The sequence below is a fragment of the Myxocyprinus asiaticus genome, chromosome 42 (genome assembly GCF_019703515.2).
Source record: "Myxocyprinus asiaticus isolate MX2 ecotype Aquarium Trade chromosome 42, UBuf_Myxa_2, whole genome shotgun sequence".
NCBI classification, from domain to species: domain Eukaryota; kingdom Metazoa; phylum Chordata; class Actinopteri; order Cypriniformes; family Catostomidae; genus Myxocyprinus; species Myxocyprinus asiaticus.
The window spans coordinates 25,798,643-25,818,572 of NC_059385.1; the positions used below are offsets into that span (position 1 = coordinate 25,798,643).

Consider the following 19,930-nt stretch of genomic DNA (forward strand, 5'->3'; position numbering starts at 1 on the left):
GAAATGCATATATAGACATTATAATATTAAGATTATTTTGAATTGTTGAGCGGGAAAAACTTTTCAGTGAAATGAGTTATAGAAAGTAATTTAAAAGCAAAGTAATTAGAAATCTATAATGGATAATCTTTTTTTGAGTAATTTACCCAACACTGCTAGACAGTGATAAGATTAAGGCTACATCTACATTAATCTGGATACATATGAAAACAGCATTTTCGTTTTCAAAACGCTCTCCGTCAGCACTGCCATTTTCAAGCATTTTCCAAAATTTGCTCGTCCACACATGTCCATGTTGCATGTACGGTCTGAAACGCAATTGTCCTCATGTTCCGTTGCCAGACACCAATTCAGATTAAACTTTCCGTCACCTTAGAAGGAATGCAATGTGACTGTTGTACAAAGTAACATTTATCTTTAACAACGCTATCAAAGTGAATATCAGGTACAACAGTGTCGCTATAACACGGGCCGCCATCTTGATTGTTTTGGTTGAATGGATCACATGATTGTGGCACTTGACAACAAATACAACAAAGTCATCGTTTTCAATTTCCCAGTCCACACTACAACGTGAAGAAGGTGTTTTCAAATGTAACCGTTTTCAAAAAGCTTGGTTTTCGCTGACAAAAACGCAATCTCAGTGTGGACGGAAGGCCAAAACGTAGAGAAAAAGATGCCTTTTCAAACGAAAACGTATTAGTGTGGACATGGCCTTATGGACAGGAAATGGAAACCTTGGCTTAAGTCTGAAAAACAGATCTGCATAATCTCACGTGTCTCTTCTAGTGTTTCTCAATAACTTCTCAAACTGTGCTAAAATTATAGATACCAAAGTCTGTAATTAAAAGTCAAAGATTTTGGTATGTTTTTGCAGATCTCTTACCTCATATTTAATGTAAACAATCGTCTCATTTTTGTCTATTTTGATTTCTCCTAAGGGATTTTAGCAGAAACATCAGAGACATAGTTGATACTTTAATGAGACATAACTGAGAACTCCAGTAAGTTTCCTAAGCAACCTATAAGCAAAAAAAAAAATGTCTTTGCGACTGCCTCATTAGGTCTCTTCAATAAAGAACATTTCCACTGTATCATTGTGCAATATAATTTTATTTGCAATATGTGAATTCACATTTATTTATATTATCTGCACATACCCAAACCTCTTCTGTAAATATCCATTCCCTTTTGCACATATTTTGCAACCTCTCTCTTCGTATATGGACCAAACCCTGACACAAGGCAACATGTAACCTAAAACATGGATGTGTGAATCCAATCAATTTCAGTGGTGTCATATTGTTTGGCTGTAGTCTTTAAAGCTCTGAAAATCTAACTTTGTGAGATCTGAGTATTTCAATGTGTTTATGAGACTTTAATGGCACAATAGACCTCTGTTTCATTACACTACTCTGATCCCATGTCACCGTTTACTGTAAGTGAACGATTAGGCTATGCTGGTGTTTACACAGGAAGATTTAAAAGAGTTAACAAGCGTGGCTCAGTGTGCATCACATTAAGAACCACTTTATGTGGTTCTTAACAGTTGTTATTGTAAACTAAATCTTTTAATTTTCAGAAGAAAATATGAATGGTGCATTCCTTTGCAAATCTCAGGTTCTAAGTGATTGCTAAGGTGTTTTGAAAAGTGTGAGGGGTTGCTTCGCAGTTGTTAGGGTGTTCTGGGTGGTTGTTAGGGCGTTGCTAAGTGGTTTGCTAGGGTGTTCTGGGTGGTTGTTAGGGCGTTGCTAAGTGGTTTGCTAGGGTGTTCTGGGTGGTTGCTTACTGTCTCTGTGACATTAAGATTCCTAGATACATGATGCTGAAAAACAAAGGTGGTTTGCTCGTTTCAGCTGATTTAAATTGGTTTTAAGTTGGTTTCTTTGCATGGCCAAACAGGTATTCAACTGGTTTAGTTGGTCTGCCTGTTGGACTCCCAACCTAACTAGCTGACAAGTATCCCAAACCATTCTAAAACCAACAAAGCAGAACAGCTTGACCAACGGAAACCAGCTTGGTAGCTGGCAAAGACCAGCACAATGCCTTGTTTAAGCTGTTTCTTTTCAGCAGGGTATGGTCCGGGTCCATCTTCCATGTAAGACTATTTGATAAAAACCACACAATTTCAAATATTTTTCATTGTCCAATGGACAAACAGTGCTAAGATGAGTTATATGCCAATGTTTAATACTGAGGGTTTGGGGTTTGTTCAAATCAGTAAGCAAATCAATAACAGTGATGCTTGCCTTAGTAAATCAATCCAGATCACTATTATGCATCAGTTTTAAGGTCTTGGTTTAGTAGAGCACAGTTTGTAATCGCTGATAACTAAAATCCTGAATAGACTGGCTATCCTTCTGATCTAGTTCAGGGAGAATCGTGGATGATAAGGAATGTATTGTACAGTAAACACTGTTCTGCCTCCTTGGGTTCAGCCATAGATGTTGTCGTGCAGGCACATAGAGCTGGCTTTGTTACTTCATTCTCTTTATTCATGTTACAGCAGAAAGCTGTTGAATATTTCATGCTGTGATCTTTGGTGTCTTGAGTTACACCTCCTCGATGTGAATAACTCCAGTATGAGAGAGAGAGTGAGGGAGGAGACTCCTCCCACAGGTGTCCAGGTACTGTAAGCCCTCCCCCAGCCCTGAGCTCTATATGAAGGCACTGTTAGGTACTGAGCACGGTTTAGCACTCTTCACATCACACACTCCAGAAGCAGTCATCCCCTGCAAGCGCAACAGGTATGAAACCTTCACTTTTTTAATGCAATTACCACATACTGTATAGATCAACCCTCATGACAACTTCTAATACCAAATGTCTATGTTATTCAATATGATATGATTCACAGTGAATTAGCATGGTATACCTACATTTATAGTAAATTGATTAAATCAGTGTATACATTTATATTGCAAGAATCATAAGAAAGTAACTACAGGATGTAATTCTGAATTCTTGGTTGGTTGGGAAAAATCCTTCCTTTCGGTTTCATTAAGAACTTTTGGGTAATGGGTAATAATTTTAATTTAAAAATCTAATGCATCTACAAACTAACTGTATTATCTTGTGTAGTGTAACTCAAACAGTAGAAGACACAAAACACAAGCAGCATTGTTTCCAAGACAACGGACTCTGCATTAGAGGAAGGTGGCTGAATTAATTGTTTGATGTGCCAACACAAAACAACAATGCAGTCTCCATTTACATATCATGTGATCTTTTTCATTCAGTTAAGTTTTATGCTTTGTTTGATAATTTTAATAGCCTACTTAATTGACAAAAAACAAACAAACAAGAAAAGGAAAGTAAATAAGCATTTTAGCTCAAATTAACTTGTTTTAAAAATTAAAAATGTTCATTGTTTTGGGCAAACGGTAAGACTTATATGAGTGTTGGTTGAATTTCCTACTCTACAACTGATCTGAGATCTGTTGTGTTTCTATATTTAAAGTTTATTAGTATAATCCCCCTATATATATATATATATATATATATATATATATATATATATATATATATATATATATATATATATATTTATACACACAACATTCACAAAAGCATTTGTCTTAAGATGGTTATTTATATCTTTAGTGTGTCAACAGGAAATATAAATGTTAGACTCCCAAACATTACTTTTGCAAATAGAAAAGATTAGAATAGAAGAACAGGGAGCCCTGCAACAGATGTCATGGCCCCCACAAAGCCCCCCACTGAACATCGTGTCAGTCTGAGATTACATGAAGAGACAGAAGCAATTGAGACAGCCTAGACAGATAGAAGAACTGTGGCGAATTCTCCAAGAAGCTTGGAACATCCTATCTGCCAACAACCAAGAAAAACTGTGTCCAGGTGTACCTAGGAGAATTGGTGCTGTTTTAAAAGCTAAGGTGGTCACACCAAATATTGATTTAGCTTTTTTATGTTTACTGGATTTATATGACATTAAGTGATAAATGAAAACTATTATGTCATTATTTAACATTATAAGACATCCTCACTATGCAACATTTTTCACAAGTGCCTAAAACCTTTGCACCGTACTGTGTGTGTGTGTGTGTGTGTGTGTGTGTGTGTGTATATATATATATATATATATATAACATATATGTAAATATATGTGCATCCCACATAAACATAAAAGACTCCTTCATCCCAGAGTTCTTCAACAGTAGCAGACTGTCAGAGGGTTATCATTTTATGACAGGAGATAAATGGATTAGGAAGGTGTGAACAGCCCAGAGTTGAGAAGTCATTTTTTACAGATTTTGGACATTTACTTCTAGATGTAAAATCCAGCACAGACAGCAATGGAAAATTCTTGGACTCCTGTTTGTTTACAGACTGTTTTAAACTGGAAGTCTTGAATTTGGGTGGAGATGTGCAATGAAATTAAGATTTTCTTTGCTTATTGTTACTTTATACTGTATTTTACAATTGTAACATTCTGGCAGGCTGAAAACAGATGGAGACGAAGTAACTGAAGAGTGAACCCAAGTTTAATTTATTTACAGTGCTGGTAACGGAACAAAACAAACATAAATGACTAGACTTAATGAGGAACCGGATAGACGGGACATTGAAACAGTTACAACCAACAATACTCAACAAGGGACCAATGCAAACAAGAGGGCTAAAATACACTGACAAGGGAAACACATGTCAAAGACAACCAATGACAAGATTAAACTAATAACAAGATAACAAGACTCCTAAATAGGAACCAACAACAGAACAGAACTGATAACAAGTTAACAAGACAATAAACCAATGAGAACAAGACACATGAACATGAGGGAAACAGGATATCACAAGACTAGACAAGGAAAACACAGAACTACAAACTAAAAGCCTCTAAACTCCTTGTGACCTTTTGCCGCTAGGTCAAAAGTCTCAGGTGTTACAACAATACATCACAAAAAGGTTATAAACATATTTTAGGTATCTCAGGTAAGGTATCTCAAGGTAAGGTATCAAAATAATGGAACTTTTAAGGTAGTTTTCATAAATTTTTAAAAGGACATTTCATTATTACCTGCACTGTACTACTGATAGAATTTTCATTTTTTGATGAACCATCCCTTTAAATACTGGTGATATTTTAAAAATAGGGCTATTCTTTGAGCTATAATGATATAATGATTCACCAATTTTGGGAATGTCATGTCATCCCTGTCGACAGAGAACATGGCATCTAGCATGTCCGTACGGAGTTTCTCTCTGGGTCGACAGCCCTCTTTCACCAGTTTGTCTCTGAGGGACAGCGGACGTGCCCGATCCAAAGCTGCCGTCTCATTCGCTGCCGCCAAGCCCCTGTCTCGATCTTCCTCCATGAGCATGTCGGACCTGAACGGTCTGTCCAACCTGTCCCTCAACGGCCTGCACGGAAACAGCACCAATGAGAAAGAGGCCATGCAGAGCCTCAACAGCCGCCTGGCCAACTACCTGGACAAGGTTCGCACTCTCGAGAAGTCCAACGCTGACCTGGAGCTGAGAATCAAGCAACTGATGCTGGAACGTGTGCCCAAAGGTCACGACATCGATTCCATGATGGCCCAAGCCCACGCTCTAGAACAGGAAGTATGTGCTCAGTTATTCTGAAAATTCCAGATATTAGGGTACTAGCTGCTTTGAATAGCTTTTAAAGGTCATGTGTTTTAAATGTTTAAATACTGTACACTGCCGGTAGAGCTGGTAAACTATAATTTCGGCATTTGTAGGTTGACTCCCTCAAACAGTGTAAAAACTGTGGCTCTGTGGTGCTATCAAAACATTGTTCTGTTTTTTCTTTTTTTTCTTTTGAGCCTCTCGACCATCTTGACATAGTAACATTGGCTCAACCAGTGGTGTCTGTTTGATGACCAATGTCAGATGGGGGGAGTGTTTGGGAAACCTGTGTGGAAATTTTATTTGGAAACGCTAGTAGCACAAAAATTACACACGTGACTTTAACAAGGCACATTCTGTAATTATCCTGATACCACACAAACAAAGATGTGCATCGATTTTCAGCAACATATATACATTAACTTAACACAAGCTAAATACTTTTATGGTGTTTTGTGTTTCCTGAACAAATGTTTGTTAGCGTTTCTCTTGGTAAGTATACACATGCTTTAAAAGTCTGCTCAGCAATGCCTCTGATCATTACCATGCCTCTGACATGCTTGTTAAATGATTACCTCACCTTGGACTGAACAGTTACCCTTTAACAAAGAAGGAAAGTAATGTCTAATTAGACTAGAATGTCCCTGTTGACAAGATGCAAATATGCTGGTGTCCCCTCTTGACTTCTTAACTTCTTAACCAGCAAAACATCTTTGGTCAACCAGCTTCACTAGAAAGACCATACTGGTTGATCACCATTTTGGCAGGTGAATAGTGTGGTCATGGTGGTCCACCAGCTAGACCAGTGCCAAACTAACACTACCCATCATAAACCAGCTCGAACCAGCATAGAACTTCTTGCTGGTCTAAGCTGGTCTTTTCAGCAGGGTTAACACAGTCTGATAGAATATATGCATAAAAGCAGTTGTATTATGGTCAAAACTCTTGAGTGGTTACCCAGTGGTACCAGGTTCAAACCCCAGTCAAGATGAGTGAGATGCTTCGTTCCGCTGTCACTAATGAAAGTTCTGATGCTGAAATCAGTCTGTGCTTACCAAAATTTGAACCACTGCCCCCTGTGGCTGAAGCTGGAATTGTTGTTGAACGTCCACAGAGTGGCGCCAAAAGCGAGTTGTTTTTAGATGCAAATTATGTAATACAGTAAATAGGAATGCACATTTTATTAACTCTACCCCTTAACCCAAACCCCAACCCTTAACCTAAACATCAGTGGAGTAAAAATATAATTTTACAGCAAAAATGTAACCTCCGAATCACGCACACCATTATTTATCTGTATGTGATTACTTCCTGGTCTCCATCAGTAGAACCAGAGGAAAAGATGAACACCTCCAAATTGATGCAGACTTGTCAGTAATTCATCAGAATGGGGTCGATTTTATGGTACATGAACATTTGGAAGCAACATGTCGATTTCCTGTGTGATCATGTTAGCCATTATGGCTGTTCAGCTAAGAAACCAGGTTGCCTCATGGGCATTGTTCATGTTGAAAATATGCTAGAAGTTACTTTTGGTAAATAATATTGTATCCTAGTAAAACCAAGCATAGTTACGTCTTCAATAATAAACTACACTTTCACTATGACTATGAGATTGGTGGTTTTAATGTATTGGAGAAATAATAAAGAAATGTACAATTATGTGCACCTTAATGTGCTATATCTTGTAGGTGAGAAAGAAAACTCTGGAGAACGCTCGCATCATGTTGGAGATCGATAACGCCAAGCTGGCTGCGGATGATTTCAGAATCAAGTGAGTGTATGACTTCCTCAACATCTTTGAAACATCTTTTGAGGTACTTTAGGAGGTATGGACTGTATGTGTTCTTGTTTTCTAGGTGGGAGACAGAGAATGCCATGTGTCAGTCCGTGGAGAGGGATTGTGTGGCCCTAAAGAAAGCAAAGTCAGACCATGACCAGATCATCGCCACACTCCGTGGAGACCTGGACAGCCTGAAAGAGGAACTCTACTTCCTGAAGAAGAACCACGAGGAGGTCAGAGCTCTGCACACAAATGGCATGACTAAACCTGACTTTACAGTGACAATTCCTCATTCCTACATTCCTTTAGTCCACAAATCAATTAAAAGATACCACGAACGTGTACATTAACACAGTGTCCCAACCAGGTGAAAAACAACAAGTTTCCAGAAACAAGCAATTTGTCTGTCTATACTGAATGCGAAACTGCAGTGCAACTAGACAGAATCACAGCCAGTAAGAAGATATTTATTGTTTAATGTGTAGTTATGAGGGGTGGATTTTTGAACCAATGGGAATTCACTGTGGGTGGGCTACCCAGCAAGATGCTTCAAAATATAAACCAAGCAATTGACAAAATGTCCTTTTGCTTGAGGCTTTCTCACGTTGTGTCTGGTTAGGATGCATTTTAAGTACACACAAACCACAGTAGGAAGAGTTCCAATCAAAATTGTTTTGTCCATTCCATGAAGTTACTGACAGAGTGTCTGTTCATATAAAGCAACTCATGTTCCCCTTTTCCATGCACATGGACAGGGGGAACGGATGTATAGCTCCGTGACTGCGTTGTAAACCCTTGAAGAGTCTCAAACCGTGACCTCTATTGTCTTTGATAGACAAGGGCTATGCTTAGAGCCACTTGTAACCCAATCCATAAGGCTCTTTTGTCTGATGCAATCTAAGATGTTGCTCCCAGCTACCCTTCTGGCATTGAATCAAATGTTTGTTGATTGTTGTTTTTAGGGCAGAAACATACTCTGCTCAAGAACGCAAATGCTACTGTACGTGAATGCTTTACTAACTCAAATGTGCATTACCATATTATATGTGTGAATATGTGTTCTTGCATTACTGTAGTGATAACAAATGTTAGCGATTGAGTCACCTTCAAATGTCTGTGCCATTCAGGCAGATATGTTATTATTCAGGGAGCAAGCTAAAAACATGTAGACAGTTTAGCTAACTCGCTAACAAATTTGCTCACCAAGAAGCAGACTATTTTACCATAGAAGTAGACAATTTGCGGTAATTTCTGTTCAAGTGCACCTTGCAATAATATTCTAAGGCCTGGTCCACACTAATACATTTTCGTTTAAAATCACATTGATCTCTCTATGTTTACACTACTCATCCACATTGGAACAGCATTTTCAGACACCAAAAATTTAGCATTTCATAAACGCTCTCTTTTAGCACTCTCTGGAAAATGATGATGTTAGGAAACTGAAAATTGTGTTTTCAAATGAAAATGGATTAGTGTGTATGTGACCTAAATTACATTCTGACACATTTGGAATGCAACGACAAATTTGCGCTCATGTTCTTGAATATGTTCCATAACATCAAAAAAGGTGTTAAGGTAAGGTGCCGTTCAGACAGAAAGTATTCTTGCACTAAAAAAAAACTAGAAGCTACACAACGGATATAAGAGTATACAGGTGTTTCGTGATTTTAGACACATTTCAGAATGCAATTACACATTTGTGCTCACATGCTTGTGCTGAGTATGTTCCGGGCCTTAATTGGTGCTTTGACAAAAAATAAAGAAAGATGTTATGGTACCATTCAGACAGAACACGTTCTTGTACAAAAAAAAAAAAGCTAGATGCAGGACAATGGATATAGCAGATGCCTAGCGTTTTTCATGATTGCAACAGTTAAAGTTCTTTTTAACTTGACACAGAATCTATGCATGAGATGCTTTAAAATCGTGACACATGGTCCAAAACCTCCATCTAGTGCACGTTTACATAGAAAAACAGCAAAATAAATAAATAAAATGCTTTTAGTGTTAACAGCCCTTAATCTGACTCAGCGGGAACTGTTGCAAAGGTTTTCATAGTAAGATAAGAAAAACCAGCTCAGGTAATATTTACGAAGTTCTGTTTTAATACAGTTAACACTTTCTCACACTTAATCTCTGGGTATATTTGGAGAGAAGGGTGCGGTGCTGTGGTTGTAAATATACATAATATACAGTAACAAGAGTGTTTGTCTGTTTATGTGAGCGACACACTGTGCGGTCCCTTTCAGTGCAACATGAGATCAACACTATTAAATATTCATTCACAAGAACTTAATAATGAAGTAGCTTCCACCTACCTTGTGCCACTGCGTGGTGTCAAATTCCCAACATTCACTCTGTACGGTCTCAAATACTCATACAAATAGTCTCAAACCATACCCATGTTCAAACGCAGAATACACACACACACACACACACACACACACACACTTTACCTACTCAAACATGTTAAAATATCTAATTTGTCAAGGAATGACAGTTTATATTAGTTCCACAGTAAACCATCATGCAATTTGTTTAGTCGTATAACATTTGTGTCTCCTTATCTGTCTCTCATTTCTTGTCTCACCACCTCTGCAGGAAATAGACAGCCTAAGGGGACGAATTGCTCAAGAGGAAGTCAATGTAGAGGTGGATGCGGCCCACGGACCTGAGCTGGGGACTGTTCTGGCTGAGCTTAGGTCTCAGTATGAAGGCATCGTCCAGAAGAACAAGGAGGAGACTGAGAACTGGTACCGTAAAAAGGTCGGTTTACTCAAGGTAACAGGGTCAAGGCCAATACCATGACTGCCAGCTCACATTTAGATTTCCCTAAGCCTTGTTCACATTTCAATTGGGATTACCATGTTTTGTGAAGATGCTACCATGTTTTTTTGGGCATGTACCATGTTACTACCATGGTATTGTTTTTGTAAGTAAAACTATGTCATTTATATGATACTCCAAGGTATTTAAAAAACATGGTATTACCATGTTTATTGGATGTGGTACTGTGGTAATAAGAGGCCTATGTTTTGTAAGTTAAACCATGGTATTTACATTGCACTCTAATACACTTAAAAATTACTGTACTATTACCATGTTTTGTTTTTGGACATGTTACATGGTAATTATTATTATTATTGTTAGTAAAATCATGGTAATTACATTGCATTCCATGGCATTTAAAAAATACAGTGTATTACTGTAACAGGAGCCAGCTGGTACGTGATAGCTGTGTGGTATGTGTAAACCTCACTACCCTGGCCTCAAGAGGCGCACTAGCCACTGATGTGTGAGACTGTAGCCTTTAGCGTCCTCTTTGGCACACCCGCCCCCCCATACCAGTTGACACCGGTTCGAATCCCGCTCGAGGGGGGTCGAGTAAGACCACTGACGTTACGACTGCTATGAGATGCAGGACAATTTCTCTTCAGGAGTTTAGACCCATAAAGATGTCGTTATATTCCCTCAGACTGGAGTTATACAAATGCAGGTATTTCCAGACATCCTCACACACGCGCACTTGACATGAACTTCTGCTGTTGTTGTTTTTACCTCCTGTTATTTAGCGGCGATAACTTCTTCCTCTAGTGTGTCTACGTGACAGCATCAGCTCAAATATGACTATTGCCACCTCGTCGATCCACTAATTTGAGTAAATAATTCCAGGCTCATGTACATTCTGCGTGTTTTAAGATGCGTGGTTAGAAAAATCTAGTGAAAATCTTCAGTGCTCGAGCACGCTGCTGATGATGAGATTTGTGTCACGCATCCTGTACACTTTCGTGTCTGACCGAAGTATACTTTGGGCTTTACCATGTTAATGCTTTGTATCTTTGTAAGTGAAGCCATGGTAGTTACATTGCAATTCAAGGCATTTCAGAAATACTGTTGAATTACCATGTTTTTCATACATGTTACCATGGTAATGCATTGTTTTGTATTTTTTTGTAAGTGAAGCCATGGTATTTACATAAAATTCCAAGGAATTTCAAAAATATTATGGTATTACCATGTTTTTTGGACATGTAACCACGCTAATGCCATGTTTTTTATTTGTTTTGTTAGTGAAGCCACGGTACTCACATTGCATTTCAAGGAATTAAAAAAAAAAAAAAAACTTTGGAATTACCATGTTTTTTGGACGTTACCATAGTTATACATGTTTTGTATTTATTTTATTTTATTTTTAATGTTTTGTATTTTTGGGTGAAAATCATGAAATCATGAATATCAAGTGAAAGTGTGTGTGTGGGGGGGAGGGGAGGCATTAGGTAAATATATAAATATTTGTCATTATTATCTTTACTAAAATAGCAATTCAATTCCCAAGTAAAAATTGTATTCATTATGGGGGGTCCCCAAATATAGTTATTTTTAGTAAAGATAACAATGACAAATACATTTTAATTAAAATGTAAACACACCTACGTCAAAAGACCACTAAGCACACTGATGCAATGTACAGTATATACCATGGTATAGGAATGGTACATTTTAAAGGCATTTTATTACCACTGATACCACTGTTTTACCATGGTAACATCACAGTACTTTTTATAAGGGTTTTATGATGTTAGACAAGAATTTGTGTAACATTTAAATCAACAAAATACCTTTTACCGAATGCATTACGTTTTCTTATGTTGCAAGGTGGTCTTTCACACTCGAGTAACTTATCCACTGAATACGTGTGTGTATTTTGTATATAGTTGGACATGGTGCAGACACAGGTGCGAGAGAGTAACGAGGCTCTGAGAGGGGCTCAAAGTGAACTCACTGAGAGACAGCGCTTCCTGCAGACCCTCGAAGTGGAACTGGAGAGCCTGCACAAACAGGTCAGCACCAGGCAGGGGAACATTTTAAAGACCATTACTGCTCTCTGAGTGAACTTCTAAAGTGCTGGCCAATGTAGATACAATTACAGCTTAGCCATGGAATGTAAAACCTTGCCCTTTACATCTAGGCAATTTAATGACCCAGACCATAAATACTCTATCTCATGCCTGTACTTACTTCCACAAGTAAAATGTAAGTGGCACGGCACATCGACATTGTTTGTTTTTGGATAACAGCTAGATAATGACTTCAAAAAGGGGTCAGTAGCCACCATAGTGGAACACTTGGAAATATGCTTCTGGCTCTAAGATCTCCAAAAAAGATATTTCCATCAAAAGTTTAGCTGAGAAACAGGTTTGCTTGTTGCAATGACCTTTCGGTCTCATGCCAATCCAAGATCGCTCCCAGCTCCTCAGTTGTAGTTACTATAAACAGGTTATGATTGAGTAAATAAGGCAAGGTGTAAGTTCACATATGGGTCTGTTTCATAGTAGTGTCACAGCTAGTACAGTTATTTTGGGTGTGTATGTTCCCACACTCACATATAGGCAAATTACCAAATAAACAAACAACCACAAGCTGCAAGTTTATACAGTATGCATGCATCAGGATATAAGTAGCATAAGTAACCATACATTAAAAATAAATAGGCACAAGTGAGCACATACATGCACTATACATTTTAATGCCTATGGGAACAGTTGGCCCAAAAATGAAAATTTTCTGTGAAGCACAAAAGATCTTTTGCACAATGTGTATGCTGCACTTTTCCATAAAATAAAAGCATAAATGCACAATATAAGTGGTCCATTACGAGACTCAGAAGAACATAGCACAGATGGACTACTTTAATAGTGCTTTTAAAGTGATTTTATGGTGCTTTGATATCCTTTTTGAAACTTGACAGCCTCTGGTGTCCATATACTTCAATTGTTTGTAGAAGAGCAGCTTAAACTTTTTTTTTTTTTAATTTGTGTTCCACGGAAGAATTAAAGTTTCATTAACTCATAAACTGGGAGGGTAATACAGCAGTGTATTAAATATTTTGCATGAACAGAGGTCTGTATGTGTTAATTTAAAACTCTTCCACATCATCTGCATGTGACCAGTAGCAAGAGAAGCTTTTTTTTTTTTATCTATACCCACGGCTCACCTTATCAGCAACCGGTGGATGGCAGTTTAAACACAATAACGTGTAAAGTAAATTGGATTGACTAATTGACAGATGAAATAGCTTCAGATTCATTGTAATTATTCACCAAACACGCACATGCATATACTCATATTGCCATATTTTCAAATATTTAATGATGTAACACTTTACATCATGCAACAATTCCTTTGGGTCTGGACATGCATGAAATTTGTATCACCAAGCTGAAACTGCTTAACAATTGACCTTTTTTTTTTTTTTAAAGGAATGGTTCACCCAAAAAATTAAATTTTGTCATTATTTATTCACACTAATGTCACTCCAAACCTTTCTTTCTTTTTTCTGTGGAACACAAAGACTACACAGGGTTTATTTGCAGTATAATGCAAGTGAATAGTGATTCCGGTCTGTCAAGCTCAAAAAAGGACAATATAACCACAGTCAAAGTAATTGATGCAACTCATGCAGTATATAAGCCTTCTGAAGGCATATGTTCACTTTGTGCAATGTACAGAATGACATTTAAGTCATTACTCCCTCTCAAATCAAATTAACTCAGTAAATCAAATATGGCATCTACATAGATAACATCAAACTTCATGGTTCTCATTGTCTCTTAAACCAAACGTCATTAAGTCATGTCACAAGAACAAATAAGGTTTGACCAGTGTTGGGGAAGCTACCTTGAAACTGTTGTTTGACAAGCTACAAGCTACTCATAGTTTAAAGTAGCTAAGCTACAGTCAAGTTACTCTTTTGAAAAAGTAGTTTCAAAGTAGTTTAATATACACAAGGTACTATCAAATAGTAGCTAGCTACACTGAACAAAAATATAAATTAAACATGTAAAGTGTTGGTCCCATGTTTCGTGAGCTGAAATGAAAGATCCCAGAAATTTTCCATATACATTGATTAGATTAGATTAGGGCCTAATGAATTTATTTAAATTGACTGATTTCGTTAAATGAACTGTAACTCAGTAAAATCTTTGAAATTGTTGCATGTTGCATTTATATTTTTGTTCAGTATACATTGAATGTACTTAATGAGGCAATATTTTTTTACAATGTTACTATCAAACCAATAATATTATTAACAACATTTACACTAATAACATTTATTAATAAATGTATTAATTAAATAAATGTAATGTATGTAATACATTTAATGAATAGTAACATTAATACAGTTAATAATGGCCATAAAATAAAATGCAAAATATAAAATAAAAACAGAAAAGATCAGACACCATTAACTTTATTGCATAGAAGCCAAACTTCTATGGGAAAAACGTCTGGACTGATGGTGATGTAAAGTGACCAACCACAGTTTGTTTACTTTTACAAGATGTACAAATTGATAAAAGAACACCATTCTATTCTATGAAACAAGCAATATTTTAGACACTTTGTTATAGACAGCACAACAGCATTAAAATTATTACTGCCTTTTTCTGTTCTGAATATGTTTATTTCGCTTCTCATTATCTGTGTGTTGGAGCAGCGAGAGAAATAATTACTATCATGCATTACTATTTGATTTTTTTAATGTCTTAGCATTTAATTAACTAATATTTTCATGTAGGCCTAAAATAAATAAAATTCATATAATAATTTACTATGGCATGTATTATTATGCGACAATCTTCTATCAAACGTCCTCTATTTTGGACCTGAACAAAGCATCTGGCCAGGATTTTAAAAATGCCTCTAAATGTTTGGAAGATTTTTGTAGAGCAACCTCTGTATGTGACCTGTACAGCTGAAACTTGTGTGTCAATGGCAAAAATGTCAGAAAATACAATGAACATGAACACAGTTGAGGGGAGAAACAAGCCTCTATTAAAATATTATTCATAATCAGTATTATGTAACAAGCACAAAACATCAGCCCAAGGAGAGTTTGTCTTAAAAATTTGATCTTTAGGGAAGTAGGCTACACCTGGGAACACCAGGAGGACTGAAAAGTGTGAAGTATAGTATAAAAAAGTTTTGTTAAGGTTATTAGTTATAATCTGACCAAAACATGATGTAGCATTTGGTCACGCTACACCGCTACTTGCTGGAAAAAGTAGTTCGCTACTGCAAAAGCTAGACTCTTTTAAAAGCAGCTGAGCAACTGTCAAGCTACAGAAAAATGTAGTTAAGTTAGTAGCGTCACTATTTGTAATTAGCTACTCCCCAACACTGGGTTTGACTTTATTTACGTAGCTGTCATATTTGATTGACAGAGTTTATTAAATTTAGTTATTTTTATCACACAAAGGGATCGTAAGGCTTCAGAAGACATGGAATATAATGCAAAAGTCTTATCGATTAGCTGGGGGGGTTTGCCTTTTTTTTTTTCAAAATTGACAAACTATTCACTTTCATTATATGAAAGTTAAACCCTTTGAAGACTTTTTAAAAATTCCCCTTTGTGTTTCACAGAAGAAAGAAAATCAAATGGGTTTGGAGTGACATAGAATGAGTAAATAATTACAGATTTTTTAAACTTTTGGGTGAACTATTCCTGTTATGTTTGACCATTATGGTGTCTTCATTTATAAGGACAGTGAGTCATAGGACAGGAAATTACAGGAAGAAAAATGGTAAATGGGATTGGGAAATGTTGCAAGCCAGATTCGATCTTGCATTGCCCACACGAGCACCACAGCTCAATATATAGGAGCATGTGCATTAACCACTAAGTCACAGCTTTGACTAAAATATTCTTATTTGTAACCCCTCCTCTCCCCGCAGGTGGCAGCTCTGGAGGGTAACCTGGGCGAGACAGGGCAGAAGTACACCCAGGAGATGGAGCGACTGCAGGCGACCCTGGCCCAGCTGGAGGACAACCTGTCGCAGCTGCGCCTGGACATGCAGCGTACCAAGACGGATTACGAGCAGCTCCTGCGTATCAAGCAGAACCTGGAAATGGAGATCGCCACCTACAGGAGACTGCTGGAGGGGGAGGAGATGTGAGTGCTAGGGATGCTGGGGACTATAGTTTAGAATTAATTTGAAGAATAATTCACCCAAACATGAAAATTCTGTCATTATTTACTCACCCTCATATTGTTCCAAACACATATGTCGTTATTTTTCCATGGGAAGCAAAAGGAGAATATGTTAACAATCTTCACGCAGCTCTTTTCTAAACAATGAGTAAATAGGGACAACAAACACCACAAAGCACCATTAAAGTAGTCCATATGTCTTGTGCACTATATTCCAAGTCTTCTGAAGCCATACAATAACTCTGTGTGAGGAACAGACCAAAATGTAAGTCGTAATGGACCCTTTTCACAGACTGTGATGACACATTTACACTTTAATTTAGCAGTGTAAATCTAGCAAACTTTTTTAGATTTAAAATGTTAAATTTCTTAAAGGTGCTATATGTAATATTTTTACTGTACTAAATCATAAAATGACCATAATATGTCATTAGAGAATTAGGAAACATGCTAAGTTGAAATTCTGGCTTCTCCGATAACAATGCTACAGCCAGTATATTCTACACTGAAGTTTGTATTCCGGGCCGGAATTTCTGTTTATGTTTTGGCCTGTGTGATCCCGCCCACTGCCCACACACCAATAGTATTTAGACACAGATTTGAACAAGTTTGCAGGCAAACAACACTGCATGCTGCTGCCATGGAAGCCGGCAAACTAACTGGATCAATGATAACAGATTCCACCCGACCTGAAAAGCCTCGCCATCCATCTAAAAACCACCATGACCAGAGGCGTAGTAATAAAAGAATAAATATTGGAGATGCCTTTGGAAGATGGAGACTTCCTTTAAAAAATCCTTTAAAATTGATGCTGAGTTGGCTAATTTGAGTGTCAACATTCTGGCAACCCGCATGAGCTTCGAGTCTGGGGCGGGGCAGACAACTCTCCAATATTTTGAATTTGGACTGCAGTACCCATTTCAAACGCTTGTTGTCAATCTTACATATAGCACCTTTAATGTAAATTTATAACTTTTTCACATTGACAGCAAATGCCTTTTCGCTTGTGCCATAACCAAACGCATTATGCCAGTCTGAGCATTCCAAATATTATAGAATGAGATTTGAGAACTTTAGTGTAGGGAAATATTTTCAATGCATAACAACTTTATTTTTGTTCTGTTCCTCACACAAAGCTACAGTATGGCTTCAGAAGACTTGGAATATAGTGCTTGAGCACTCATATGGACTAATTTTGTGGTACTTTTATAATGTTTTTTTTTTTTTCCATTTTGGAACTTGACAGGCGTAGACACTATGAATTGTTGTTGAATGGAAAAGATCTGTGGGAAGTAGCTCCTTTTGTTTTTCACATAAGAAAGTAAGTTGTGGGTTTGGAACAACATAAGGGTGAATAAATAATAACTACATTTTCTTTGTTGGGTGAACTATTGCTTTAAAATCTCTTCCTGGACTTTGCTCCAGTTTTACTCTTCCTTTAATATGATACTGATATTGGTTATTGTGTACTGTATTTTTGTGGCTGAATGATTGTTTTAATACAATATTTTTTTTTTTCATAGGGTTAAAGAGATTCCTCAACCACCCAAGAGTGAGTATTCACCCATAAAGAATGTGCTGTTGTAATGTCATGCTACATTCAGCAAACATTAGAACAAATTTGCACAAAGTGATTTACATGTTAGATTCTGCAAACATTAGAGGAACTTTCCATAAAACTAACAAATATTGCCTAAATCAATAAATAAAAAGTCAAACTCTGTCTCTGGTACTCGATTTTGATCATTTTCTCCATACTACCCACATACAAGTCAATATTCACTTGAAAACACCTTGCTTAAAAGTGCAATACACCATGAGCTCTAGTCTAATCGATAAACAAATAATTAAACCCACTCTCTCTCCTTTCCTCCCATAATGTAACCTCCTGACTTTTTTTTACTTGAGCTGAACTTTCCTTTAAGGAAAAATAGGAAGAATCAAATTTTAATAACAAAATCCTACTAATCTAGATTTAAGTAATCCATTCTAAGTTACAGTTTAGTTCTATAGTCAACTAATTTAATTGGAAAAGTGACGTTCCAAGAGCTCCATTGCTGATATTTCATAAAAACACCACTGGAACATTTCACACTTTGTATCACTCCACTTGTGTTTGTTACATAGAATTCCAATGCTTGATGTTGCTTTGGCATTTTTTTTAATTATTTTAAGTGCTGAAGCAAAAAATGATTTTAAAGGGATAGTTCACCCAAAAAATTAAGATTCTCTCATTATTTACTCACCCTCATGATATCCCAGGTGTGTATGAGTTTTTTCTTCACCAGAACACATTTGAAGAAAATTTGAAAAATATCCTAGCTCAGTAGGTCCTTAAAAATGCAAGTGGATGGTGATCTGATTTTTGAAGCTCCAAAAATCACAGATAATCAGCATAAACGTCATCATATGACTCCAGCTGTTAAAGTAATGTCTTCTAAAGCGGCACGATCACTTTTGGTGTGGAAAAAGGTTTGTTCTGCAGCGTTATGCACTTGAGACGTAATCGCATTGGCATTTGAAACACGCGAGAACTGACACACGTACGTCACAGCCGAAAGAGCAGCACTGTTTACAAGTGAGAAGGAGGAACGCTGTACAGTAGCTTGGTTGGTTTTGGTTTAGATCTGTATTTTTCTGTTTCTTTACTCACAATGGTGCATTTGTGTGCTTATCCTGGATGTCTCAACCAAGTGGAGAACATAAGTGTAACAAGACTTCACAGCAAAAGGAAGAATCGGCCACTACAATACTTTACAACTTCACAAACTCATCAGCTTCACAGGCACGTAGTCACTTAAACACATTAGCTTCACCAACACAATAGGGTAAACACAACAGCTTCTCGAGCACCGTGGGCTTTCTTGTGCCAGACTCTCTCTCCCTGTCTGAGACAGGTGTAAGACATAATTTAGCTCAGGTGTCAGCGCCCTTACTGCTTTCTCTGGACGGACGCTCGACCACACCCCCGCTGCCACATATCCCCTCTGCCTGACTCAGGCTGGAGAGCCATCCGGCCTGTCTACCACTCCCCCTCCATTTCTGGGAAGGAAGTCGGCGACAGCCATCAGCGCCCCCGGTCTGTGGACCACCTTGAATTTAAAGGGCTGGAGAGCCATATACCACCGGGTGATCCGCGGGTTGGTATCCTTCATGCGGTGGAGCCATTGGAGTGGGGCGTGATCTGAGCAGAGGGTGAAGGCCCACCCCAGCAGGTAGTAGCGGAGAGTGAGGACCGCCCACTTGATGGCCAGACACTCCTTTTCCACAGTGCTGTACTTTGTTTCCATCAAAGAGAGCTTGCGGCTGATGTACAGCACTGGGCGCTCCTCCCCCTCCACCACCTGCGAGAGTACATCCCCCAGCCCCCTGTCTGAAGCGTCCGTCTGCAACACAAAAAGGAGAGAGAAATTAGGTGCATGTAAAAGCGCCCCTTAACGCTTTAACCTGCGTAAACCCCTGTTGGCACTGCTCCATCCACTGGACCGGGTCTGGATCTCCCTTTTTAGTGAGATCAGTCAGCGGGCTGGTGATG

The 19,930-nt window shown here is 37.8% G+C and overlaps 1 protein-coding gene across 3 annotated transcripts in view; it reads left to right on the forward strand.

Moving 5' to 3' along the window:
- The first annotated feature begins 2,666 nt into the window (after positions 1 to 2,666).
- The window catches only part of LOC127432681 (keratin, type I cytoskeletal 18-like), a 29,765-nt gene continuing 12,501 nt past the window's right edge, over positions 2,667 to 19,930 (forward strand). Inside the window, exons 1-8 of one of the 3 annotated variants that reach the window (XM_051684034.1) lie at positions 2,667 to 2,747; positions 5,192 to 5,589; positions 7,308 to 7,390; positions 7,476 to 7,632; positions 10,004 to 10,183; positions 12,118 to 12,243; positions 16,139 to 16,356; positions 17,919 to 17,947. In XM_051684034.1, the coding sequence (XP_051539994.1) occupies positions 5,197 to 5,589; positions 7,308 to 7,390; positions 7,476 to 7,632; positions 10,004 to 10,183; positions 12,118 to 12,243; positions 16,139 to 16,356; positions 17,919 to 17,947 (1,186 nt within the window). In that variant the 5' untranslated portion in view covers positions 2,667 to 2,747; positions 5,192 to 5,196. Of the gene's footprint in view, positions 2,748 to 3,137; positions 3,157 to 5,191; positions 5,590 to 7,307; positions 7,391 to 7,475; positions 7,633 to 10,003; positions 10,184 to 12,117; positions 12,244 to 16,138; positions 16,357 to 17,918; positions 17,948 to 19,930 lie in introns of those variants that run through there. The other 2 variants (XM_051684036.1, XM_051684035.1) reach the window with 2 other exon arrangements.